The 12,638-nt window shown below is 35.3% G+C and overlaps 1 protein-coding gene across 9 annotated transcripts in view; it reads right to left on the bottom strand.

Annotated features, from left to right (window-relative positions):
* Window positions 1-12,638, bottom strand: part of LRCH1 (leucine rich repeats and calponin homology domain containing 1) — a 123,667-nt gene that overhangs the window by 10,198 nt on the left and 100,831 nt on the right. For 5 of the 9 annotated variants that reach the window (XR_005815481.1, XR_005815492.1, XR_005815479.1 and 2 more), the window contains 4 exons: window positions 12,455-12,564; window positions 11,288-11,425; window positions 10,488-10,565; window positions 2,644-2,901 (listed from right to left, as the gene is read on the bottom strand). Coding sequence is in view for 4 of the 9 variants with exons in the window: in XM_040541986.1 (XP_040397920.1) it covers window positions 10,488-10,565; window positions 11,288-11,425; window positions 12,455-12,564 (326 nt within the window). In the remaining 5 variants the exon portion in view is untranslated. The remainder of the gene's footprint in view (window positions 1-2,643; window positions 2,902-10,487; window positions 10,566-11,287; window positions 11,426-12,454; window positions 12,565-12,638) is intronic. The other 4 variants (XM_040541986.1, XM_040541995.1, XM_040542006.1 and 1 more) reach the window with 1 other exon arrangement.

Genomic DNA, 12,638 nt, shown 5'->3' with positions numbered 1-12,638 from the left:
ATACAAAAAATGGGTGAGCTTCATGGACAGTAAGCAAGGCTGTGTGTATCATGAAGCAAGTATGGTCACCTTCCACAGCCTGGTTCACGATGGCTTCAACTCCATAACTCCAAAAAAGTTCTTGTAAAGATGCACTTTACTTGCTGTATATTGTTAAGGTTGAGAATATTGAGAAAATGTACTCTATGTCATAAAAGAAAACTGTTTGCATTGTAAGCATATGTAAAGTTAGAACTTTGGACCACTGTGAGAAACGTGCATCACTGTCATGGGGATATGTGCAGTGGGCTTTCACTGGCACACTTCTGCAAGACTGACCTATTACTTTTCTTACCTCCCTCCCAAAGCTATGGGATACTGTGAATAATCACACTTAATATCAGACAATGACACAAATATGAACTACAGGATGGTAGCAATAACTTTTGCCACTTGATTTGCTAATTTCAAAAGACGTTAAGAAATATTTACACATGTGGATTGGTACTTACACAACACAAAGCATTAACAGGAGACCTGGCTACCAGTAAAATCCCAGCCCTACAAAACACATCACTTTTGTCTCAAATACATACACTGGATTATAAATAATCATAGATTAATAGATTCTAAAGTGATTCAAGCTTTATGCCACTTTCAGTTTCATTTGAAAAACAACATTTTAAAAACAAGACAACCAAAATCAAGACCAAGACCCTCTGAAAGTGGGATCTTAAACATTAAGCTCAGACTCTGACTAAGTGTCTGCTACTGGAATCACTGAAACTAGGTGCACAGTTAGAAGACAGACCTGTGCAGGATGAGAGCACAAGTCGATAGCTGTGCACCCAAACAACTAGGAAAGGTCCTTCCAGCAGGGATTAGAAACCTAGAAGCATTCACTGAACTCACACCAAAGTCACAGAAGAGTCTTTACAACAGAATTGTTATACATATGCACTGGAAGCTGGTAGCCACTAACACCTTTAGAAAATCAGTTCTATCTGTTGTCTGAAAGTAATTTTTTCATCTTAAAATACCTATGTAATTATACATTTCATCCTTTATACAGATGCACTCATGCACACACACAAAAATATATACCTATGCCATGAAAACTGGGAATACAACTTCATTTAGAAGCTTTTTACTTTTTTTTTTTTTTTACAAGTATCTATGGAATGGGGATATTTATAGATCATAAATCATATTTATAGATCACTAAATCATAACCATATTACCAGAATAATCAGTAATGTACAAGTTCTTATGCTAATTTTCTTTTAAAAGTCAGTTGGCAATTTTTGCATAAAACAGCCAGTGAGAGATTAAGATATTTATTTCACAGCCACAAGACTGAGATGCTTTGGTTAGCCAGCTTGACACTGAACTAAGAGTGTCAACAATAGCACCTAGCAATAGGAAATATGGGTGGGTCTATACTTGAGGTTTTATAGTTTTCAAGTCTCAACATGCCTATAATTGCTTTCCATTTGTGTGTTTTATGTTGATACAGAGTAAAACCAAATTTCCCCCTTTCAAGTTTTACAAGTAAATTAACAGAAAGCAGAACTGGAAGGGAAGTGGAGGTCATTCAGTCCAGTGCTCTAACCATAGGCAGAGTTCAAACATGCCAAAAGGCTTCCTGACTAGTGTTTGTCTAACCTATTTTTTTAATACCTCATTATGACAAAAAATCTAAAATCTTCCTAGACAATCCATTTTCCTTGCTACATTTTCTTTACTGTATTTGTTACACAAACAAACATTACCCGCGTTGTCACAGGTGATGAAACAGAGACAAGATAGTGACATGACTTGCTTGATGTCACACATAAGAATGGCAGATACAGAAATCTAACAGCTTATCCTCAAACTGTCTCATTGCATCACACTGTCTTTCGGGATCTTCATCCAAAAATATTCTGAAGTCCCTTGCATATTAGGGTGTTCCTTATACCCAGTATTAATTTACAGTCATCTTCAAGTGCTTTAAAGCAGATAAACACTGCTTTGTGAGATAGAAGATTATTCCATGGAATCTGGAGGAAAACAACATGTAAGTAGGAAAATATAACTACTCCAGTATGGAATTTAATCAGAACAGTAGAGATGATCAATCATCTTTAAAAATACAGTACTCTTGTTAAACTAAAGGATTTGGAATAGAGAACTATTATCTTTCAAATTACTGCTGAGTGCTCTCAACACAACACATGTTGAGATAACTGGCAGCAACTCAGAAAATACTATCAGCTGTGGAACTGCCACCTCAGTTACTTCAGTATCTGTAGCCTTCTTGGGTTTTCAAAAATTCTTCTGAATGCCTTTCACAAAGGCATTGTTGCCTTTTCACAGAAAGGTTCATTTCTGCTGTTTAGCCTGTGATACGCATCTAGCCTACACCCAGAAGTGGGATAAGAGTAGCTTCACTGCTTTAACACATTCAGTGTGTAGTCCAGGCAACATACACAAACTATAAAGAGGTACATAAGTTCTTAAACTAGAGCTGGAGTTTGGGAGAAGAGATTGGATTTGCTTTCAGATCAGTTCAAGATGCTACTCTCTCTCTCCCCTATTTCAAGAGATTAATAAAGATATTACAGCGGAGGGAAGTGAGGGGAAAGGGAGAAGTGTGTAAGACAAAGGAAGGAAATTAAGTACCTGTAATTTGTCAGAGACAAAGCAGAAAGTTTGTGTGCACATGCGAACAGGTTATGCTGTTAGCACATTCCAGTGATAAGTTATAAACATCAAGACTATAAAAAGTATGTGGAAAAGACAAAAGCCTATTAGATCCCAGGAGCGAAAGGTAGAAGTTGATTGTGGGGTTTTCTCCCCGAGGGCGAGCAGAGTGTCAACAGTCTTTCGAATGTGACGAATATCCGACTGCAGGATGTCATACGGAGAGCAGAGGTCAGCCTATCCCGAAGGGCAGCCATTAGAACAGAAAAAAACAGTGCATAAAATTAAAAATACAAAAATATAAGGATATTGATAAATTATCACAATATTCTAGCATAAACATGTAGGAATAGTTTTGTCCTAGTATTGCCTTCATCACTAGGCACCCCAGCTTTCTTTGATTTCCCCTAAATACTGAAGCTATCATAGAACTGTTAAGTTAGAAGAGCTTAAAATGTTAAGTTAGAAGAGCTCAGCCCTTCAAAACCTTCCAAATTATGTCCAGATTCACAGGGGTGAGAAGGTGCATGTGATCCACTTATTCCAATGGGATCTGCACACCTTTATCCCTCTGCACTTTAAATGCTTAAATTGTACCAACTGTAAAATCTAATTTATACAATAGCAAACAGTGGGTTAGAAAGCTGTTAAAAGTATAAGCAGCAGCAATATGAAATCTCAGGAAAAAGTACTTAAATGAGCTATTAGAAGTATGTAAAATTCTCGAACACAACATATAACCTAGAACCTGTTATTCAAATATCACTTTAAATGATACCCTGGGATAGAAACTGAGAACGTCAATGGCTATCATTAATTTTAGTAAAGTTTCTAAACTGAAATTATACACTTAATTCCATAATTAGCATTTTAAAAAAATGTTAACAGGTTAGATTTGTATACTCTTTTTGGAAAGTACCAATGACTACATGTATTAAGTCATGCTGGCTATACAAAACGAAGCTTGATATATGCAGTAACGGTACTAATAAGCACACACAATATTTAATGTTATATTTGACCCAAGCAACAACTTGCACTTCTAAAATGCAGCAATCTAAAAGATTATACCATTTCACGTTGCAAATGAGGCCTTACTATCAAAAGTCCACATGTATGAAACAAAATTACACAAATTAGGAAAGATTCTGTTTCAGAGGAATATTGTTTCTGACATAGTTTTCAGTTTCACTTGCTCAACGAAGTTACAGTGCACCCAATAAACGAAGGAAGACATTCTAATTCAAATGCCTGTTTTCTGTTACTGTGAAGTTTCAATGCCATTTTGAAATAAGTTAACCTTTAAAATATTTTAAAGGCTTTTCTATCCTGAAAAGTGGCCAGAGAAACTGGAAATCAGAACTGTCATTCAGAATAACAATGACTTTTTGTTGTTGTTTTCTATACCTGGTTCTAGCTTTAACCAGGAGCTAAAAGCTGCAAAAATTTTATCTTCTTACTTAGACTAGTGGATATGTGGAATGGGAAAAACACCTTCCTAGTAACAAGACTGGCATTTTTACAGTAATTTTGCAGGATTTTTCCAATCCAAAATTCTAGTGCTGATTTAAATGCCAAGGCCACTGTATTTGGCTTTTTCTTTTTAAAGGATGAAAACTCACAGACAGAACAAAACATGCCGATCTTGTTTAAAAGTGGGATGGGACTAGCAGTGCATTCAAGAACATCTATATCCACAAGTTGCTTAACAAAGAAACTAATTTCAGGGCAAACAAACTACTCGGTGACTACACTAGCTGACTAAGCACTACTGTTGTACCAAAGACAATAATAAACCCCGTAAGTGCTGCATTCATTTTAAAATGACATACAAGACTCACTTCATATTTGCCACAAATATATCCCAGAAGAAATATGTAAGAAACTTCAAACTCAAATTTTTGTAAAAAATTTCAGAAACTTTCAAACAAGGCTTTTTTTGGAATTTTTGTAAGGAAAAAAATGAGAACAAAACCTTTTCTGAAAACAGTCCCCATTGTATTAAAATGAAGAAAGAATTAATTTCAGAGTTGGAGAATGAGAGCTAGTGACAGGTTGATTTTATCTACCTTTTTTTTCCTAAAAAAAAGACCAAAGAACTTGCTAACCAGAAACTAACACAATAAGCAGTGTACAAGAGATGCCAAAGCATACAAAAATAGTCAACACATGCTGAAGAAACTTCCTATGAGAATTGCCATGCTGTGCTTCAGTGAAATTCATTGACATCTAAGGAAGCCTAAGAAATTTGCTTAGTTTTGTATGTTCTGCAACAATTGATAATTTGATGTTACTTTCTCACCTTAACTAAAATGTTTATATTGATGCATTTTAAACTTCTGTAACGCAACTCTAGAAGTTACTATAATTTTTACCGATGCTGTGAAATGAAAATACCAAACTAAAATGTGACATCATGAAGTAGTGAAATAGTACATGACATTTACTTCAGTGCAACCCCCGAAGACAAACAAATGAGCAACCACCCACCCACCTCAAACACAACCCTTCTCATTTATAAGAAACTAAAATTATAAGAAGTAAAAAAGAAAACCATATTACTTAGTCATTACATTTACGAACTGACTTGTCAAGCCCAAGATGCTATATGATTACATCATACAGCTACCAAAATCATTCACGTAGAATAAAAATAGTAAGACGTGTGGAACAACAAAAGCATAACCAGCTGTTTGTGTGCACAACCCACCCTCATTCAGCATGCCCCTGCAGTGACTGTGAAAAGAGATAAGCACATTTCAAAACCAACCCTCTATGATTTTGACCCTAAAAAAATAAAAGGTCAAGGATAAGTTTGCAGAACTGGGTGAAAGAATGAAGTCTATAGTGCATATGTACTGTACTCAAAAAACAAACGAAAGGAACCTCAGAATGAGGATTTAAATTCTGTAATCACTTTAAGTCCGTACTGTAGGGCAAACAGTGTACATTACCAAGCACAGAATGAAAAGGTGGAGAAAGGAGTCATACCTGATAAAACTTACTGTAACTTCATGGATGTCTCATGATGAAACTATGGAAAAGTAACTGCTTATGTGAATCGATCAGAAAACGAGCATAAGCAGCAATGAAAACATACCTTGCAGTAAGCTGAGAAACATAACTACCAGTTGAACTACTAATACGTGGGTAGAAAATGAAGCACTTGACGCTCCGCATGGGTGGTTCTTTTACTTTGTTCTGCCAGTTTTAGCATTCAAAAAACCTCCTGTTTTTTCCCCTGCTTGTTTTACTTCATTAACAATTCCTACACTAATACAAATCATAGTCATCTTGAGGTGTTGCTGAAGTTGCAACATAGTGGAATGAGTTTTCAGAGGAGGTCATATGCAGTAATAACCCTGTTTGCAAGATTCTGAAGTCCCAGAAACGATCACAACTAAGTCTTTTGTAACTTGAGTCTTCATATGATGATTTTAGATCAAAAAAGCCATTTCTTACCATCACTCCTTTCTGTTCAGTATGTGCAGTCCAGGTAGCTGACTGAAAACTTGAAAAACATGGCAGAAGTCTCTCATTCCTACTTGAGGAATAACTGCATGCCACACTAAACCCTGCTGTACCATCACTGACATACTTGAACACAAGAGCTCAGTAAACCTACCGTGACACCTGGCTGTGAAAGATTTTTTTATCACTATCTTTTATCAACATAAATTACCGTTGTAGTATTAATCATGAGAACTTACGCCTATCTTTGTTCCGAGCTATATGAAGACCCATAAGGTGCGTATATGTAGGAAAGCCTAACCTTCCTTTTCTTAGAAGCAACTCTTTCATTTAATTTCTTTGACCTGAAGTGGCACCATAAAGGGCCAGAAGAATCTCAATTGCCTACACTGTTAAGATACTACACTAATGTGAACTGCAGATCATAAAATTAATTTGTGCCTTTGTTAAAAGGTAACTTCTGCCTTTTGGCTCACAAATGTTGACACAAACGTTTGTTAACATTACTGAAAATGCGTAAGAAAGTTCCCTGTAGTATGGATTACCAAGAATAACAGCTATAAGGAATGAAAGCTAATGCTAAATTATATTATTGATGCGCAGGTCAAAATGGAAAAGTCTACTACTTTGCTACTAATATGAATACTGATTCCAATGTGGCAACAGACAAAAATGTCACTGTTTTCAAAATATATATGAATGATTAGCTGAGAATTTCTTCTCATAATGAAAAGTGTGTATTTTTCTTTAATGACATTGTTGCTAATAATACAGCAGCATTTTTTCAAATAGAGAGTAAATATTTTTATAATTTTACATATATACTCGTGATAGTAATTCAGATCATCCTGATCACTATTAATAACTCCGAGATGAGGTGCCACTAAGAAGAATAAAACTACATTAGAACTGGGACATTTAAAACTTCAGAGACCACGCTTACAACCATGCAAAGATGAATGAAGCCAAAAATAGCTTAAGTCAGAAAGTGTGAGAAGGGAGGTGCAACACAGGTGGTCTTGGTAAGCAGTATAGGCAGCGTCAGTACTGGGTTCACGTGACGTTAACAAACTATTCCTGTGAATGAAACCATCCACGTACTGTATGTCATTCTGAAAAATGCAGTGGGACAGGCACTCCTACTTACCACACATCTACTGCCACTTGTCTATGTAATCTGTATCAGCCAAAAATTAGGAGTTTGTCATTCTATATCTATTACTGAGGAGATTAGGCAATTTGACGGTTTTTAGTTGGCAGTGCTTTATTTGTAAAGTTTTATCTTGTACTTTTTAAAGTAACAAAGGTTGTACCTTTGTGTCTCTGAGGGGCACTGCATGATCTATTTGGATCTTCAGGCTTTCAGATGCTTATCTGCCACCATCAAGAAAAAAAATGTTTGTCTCCAAAAGTGATCATTTGCAAAGGTCTCTGATACCTTGGAATAAAAAAAGGCCCTACAGATAAAGTAGTGGCAAAACTGGGCACCTGCTGCTTGTCCTACTACTATTCTCACTTTTCATAGCTGACTGGTGCAGTAGGAGCCTTGCTACTTAGTTGCCTATTAAAGGCTGAGCGCCAGACGCTTAAATCATCCCTTCCCCGTATGACCAGAATCATTATATGGGCACTAATAAAGTGATTTCAACATGCCACCCACTGTACTGAAAGGCATTACCTACCAGACGAGACTTTCTCATATCAGTTGGCACAAGTCATCCCAGAATTACCTACGCATGGGGTCATTTAGGGATGATCTTGTTCCTGTATTTCATATTTGTGACTTTGGTCAAGATGCCAAACACTGAAGCTCATCATGACCCCCTTGGATATGGATGCATACTGCATTTTTCTACACTTGCAGGAAGTTTGCCAGAATCATTCTGGGGAAAGCAATTTTGACCTAAGAATTGAATGCTGAAAACCACAGAAGTAAGAGACCATGCATATCAGCGCAGTAATTACCATAGCTGTTTTGTTTTCCTTCTGTCCTTTCTGTCCTTGACAGCATGTTATTCTAAACCTGCAGAGTTCATGGAATAGCATGTACTCTACTCCATTCCATAAGTAACTAAGAACAAACCAAACAGAGCTGTGACAATTTTAAATCCTTAAAAAACAAAAAGTCCAGTTGTATTTTCAAGTTATTTCTTGCAAATTAAAAGAAAACACAAGTATTACAAAAAAAGGGAGGTAAGATGCTTGTTTAAAAAGGGAAATAATTCACTGATTCCTTTTGCTGGATTGCCCAAAGGTTAGGCAATGTACAACCTGAAGCAGAGAAAACACACCATCTGCAGTGTTTTGTCTTGTTTTTTAAAAAAAAAACACCCGGCAGCTAGCTGTCATACAACTTTGTATTCCTCATATCCTTCCCTCCAACGTGCATAAGCATTTTTATCATCTACCACCTAGTTCTGCAACACAACAGATTTTCACAATATACAGCTAACATATTTGCCATTACCAGCACCTAATCAAAAATATCCTCAGAGCATTTAAAGACCCATCATAAATTTACAATTTCAAGCAGCTGATTTGATACTTAAGTGAAGGAGCTTTTCCCTCAAGAGAAGTTAGTGCTTCTTTAGATTCATAAGGATGGTTAGTTTATAAATCAGATTGGTAAGATTTGACCCTTTCCTTACGGCTCTGTGCCCTCTCTGCAACAAAAATATTTCAATAAAATATAAAAAATCTTCAAAAATTCTACATTAATTTTAACGCAAGTTTTAGGAGCAACAAATATATAAAAATGCCTATTTACACAAAATAGAGCTATTTTTCAGAAAGTTGCTTTATAGAAATCAAATAATAATAATAATAAAATAGTGTAAAGGCTTAGCTTACCCTTCTGTAAAATGGCACTGCAAGGATTTCTAAATTTTTCTGTTTTATTCTGTTTCTGAAAGATCTCCTAAAAACAACAGCTCTCATCCTTTTCTTTCCCAACAGGCTACATCCAGAAAAAAATGATTTGTATTCTAACTCACTGAATAATTTATAATGCATCACTAGACAGCTTAATAATCCGTAGCTACTTTGTCTATAAGCCCACAGCACTGAGAGTTTGATCATCTTTTTTGATTTTCCTTGAAGTGAAACTTTACCAAAAATATTAGGTAATTTATTATATTGGAATTATTTAATTACAGCAACTAAATCAACCATTACAGCTTAGAGGCCAAGCAAATAGCACTGAATTCTCAGTTATATATATTATGAACCATCCATTGGAGTTGTAAGATAAAGTCCCCCCTCAAAATTCCTACAAATAGCAAAAATGAACCATTACTTCTGCTGTTCTCCACATCAAGTACTAAAATATGGATAAAACAAATAAAACTGGAATTCTTTCTCAACGTGACATCTTTGCATTACCATCGGCTCCCAAAGGGGTGACAAGGAAGGAAGGAAAACATCAAAATGTCTTTTTGTTTCAGCACTATTGAAATACAGACTAAAATGCATTCAGTCTTAATCATACTGTCATATGTACATAATAACAGAGAAAATACATCATGCAGTCTTCATGTTTTCGGATTAAGAAGACCTTGTATAACACTTTTCCCTTATTTTCAGAGTCAGATATTTTAAATGAACATTTTCTTAACACACACCTCTAGACTGTAAGAGAATCTTTGAAATATTCCCAATGAAATCCCAGAATTCATTACATGATTTAGAAAATTTCCTTATTAATTTGAGAATAGATTACACAATGAATACTACCATTCTTAAGGGAAAAGCAGAAAACACCATGCACTGCAATTTCCCTATTTTCAACATCTAAAACACTATCTTTTGAACTACCTCGCTCATACTAACATTTCATCCTTAACACACAGAAGGGATTTCTTCACATCGCTGCTGAAGTGTTTCAGTACATGACATGAGCGCGTTATTAGTTCCTTTTTAAATACATACTATTGAGTACTTAATATGGTAGAAAAGGAAAATCAGTAATTAAAAAGAATGAAGTCCATCTTCTAAAAGCAGTATGTAAAAAGGCAATTATAGGTGTATATGGAAAAATGAGCCAACTTCTGCCTAATTACATTATTATTACCCAATTACCATGTTCCTTAGTCATTTTCCAGTGCAAACAATGTGGTATTGGGGATAATACTGAATTGCTAATTTAAGACAAAATTAGCAATTCTTTAGTGCTATGACATCAACCACTTAAATGCACTAAAGTAGCATTAAATCACAATTTTAAAAAAATGGAACTAAGTAATATGTCTTTATTGCTGAAACCTGCTATTTCATAAAGTTATCCTTAAACTATAAATTAATTCACGTGCTTTACGTTTTTGATCATCTTCAAATGGCAAATTTAATTAAATTACCTCTGGTATCCCCAGTTTTCTACATGCATCCAGAAAGTTTTCAACATTTCTCCTGCATTTGGCCATGCTAAGTTTAGGCTGTAAAAACAAGAAAAAAATAGATCATGGCAAAATCAGTCAAGAAATTCATTCAGTCAAGTTAATCTATTGTGTTATTCTTGTACTGATGCACTTTCCGTGGTATTTCTCCTGAAAACAAAGTGTAAAATTCTGCTTTTTTCCCCCAACATTCTAAAAACATAATGCATATAAATACAATCTGAGTACGTAAGCTGCGTATGCCTTGTGCTTTTACTTAGTTATTAAAGCCATCAACACATTTAGATCTCTACTTGTTTGTATTCAGCTTGTGAGGTTCTAAAACCTCACGTTCTGTGATAGAAGACATCTTTCTGGACAGCAAGTAAACTGATGATGCATTTCAACCTACACCAAGGGGAACAGATTTAACTGTGATAGAGCTTTTACGTACTCACAAATGTTGTGTAGCTATACACAATTTTCCATGTCTGAAGAATAAATTTTCTGGTACTATAGAATTTCAAATACTTTTAAGAATTTGTCTCACTAGGGACTATTCATCCAATACTTACGGAAATATGTTTGTAAAAAGTAATTTGGAAAAATCATTATTCTACTTGCTCAATGCAAGATGTGAAAGAAGGGCAATTTGGCATTAAACTAGGTGGTTTTTTGTTTGTTTGTTTTCCTTTTTTAATACCCCCTGCCCCCCCCAAGTTGTCATCTTTTCTGCTCCCAGAAAAACAAGCAACGAACACAACAAGAAACATTCAACTTACTACTGCTGGTGAAGGTACATGAATACTTGCTACTGAACGAGGTCGAACGTGATTTACTAAATGGCAGAGAACTACACCATCCATCAGAGCAGACCCCAAGTCTTCAGGCAAACAAATCTTTAGTCTTGTTTCAATGTTCTGCAAATGAAGAACACATACACGCTTCAACATAGAAATGAAGGAAGGAAAAAAGGCATGTATATCCTCATCTTCTCCTCCCATGGTGTTAGATATGTATGCAGTTTCAGTTTTACCAAGAAAAACACTTCTCATATAACTAATTCTTTAAAAACTACAAATCAATCCACCCTCCTCCCATGCTGGTCACTGAATTATGTACACTCCTTTAAAAGGTAGGCAACACTTCAAATGCTGCTGTTATAACATGCATTTATTTTTATGTATACACAAAAACATAATATGTATGTAATTAGTCATGCAATGGCACTACACATGGCTCCTTTCTTCCACTATTCCCCCAAGTTTTCTACTTATCCATATCAAGTTTTATCAGCAGTACTTTCAAACAGAATTACATGGTATCCATCACTGCCAGAGAGTAAAAGGCAATCATTCCCTAGGAGTCTAAAATCTACTTATGAAGCATTAGTGATCAAAAAAGACAGGTAGCAAGGCAAGATGTTCAGATATAACACATATCGAAAATTTTTCTTTTAAGTAAACCTGAAGTCTCATTGAAAAGAATTTGATATTGCAAAATAAAATACTTAGTAAAATTCTTAAATATTTTCAAACAAAAAGCTATAGTAAGATTGTTACATATAATGAATTCCCTAAACTGTGCTTCGATTTTGAAAACACTCCAACAGCACGCTTATAGACAACTCTTAGATTCTAACACTCAGAGATAATCACTTCATCCTTTCTGATTAAATTACATAAACTATTAATTCCACTAGTGCAGGGCATGCCATTTAATCATATGTCACTCCAGCAACTCCCATTATTATTTCCCATTCAAAAAATCTTTTCTGAAGTACAAACACCTGACTGGGTTAAGGCACTTCAGGGTAAGTATCACCAACACAATTCACAGAAGTAATGCTCTCTCATTTAACATTTTAAAATATTATCTTTCTTATGCAACTTTCCCAGCGAACACAAAATATATGTTCTATTAGCACAATTCTACCAACGCTCACATACCTCACGCAGCTGTTCCACAAGCTCTCTTTCTTCTCTCATCTGCTCCATTTTCCTTCGGATTGTAAATTGTGGGTCTATTGATTCCAAATTTCTTTGTGGTCTTAAGAACACTATGATTTTTAAAAAGACAGATTTTAGTTTAAAGAACAGCTTGATATATTCGTTTTCAAATGAAGCAAAATCC

This window comes from Cygnus olor, chromosome 1 (genome assembly GCF_009769625.2).
Source record: "Cygnus olor isolate bCygOlo1 chromosome 1, bCygOlo1.pri.v2, whole genome shotgun sequence".
NCBI classification, from domain to species: domain Eukaryota; kingdom Metazoa; phylum Chordata; class Aves; order Anseriformes; family Anatidae; genus Cygnus; species Cygnus olor.
The sequence above is the reverse complement of the archived record's forward strand: the minus strand, read 5'-3'. Positions and strand labels throughout refer to the sequence as shown.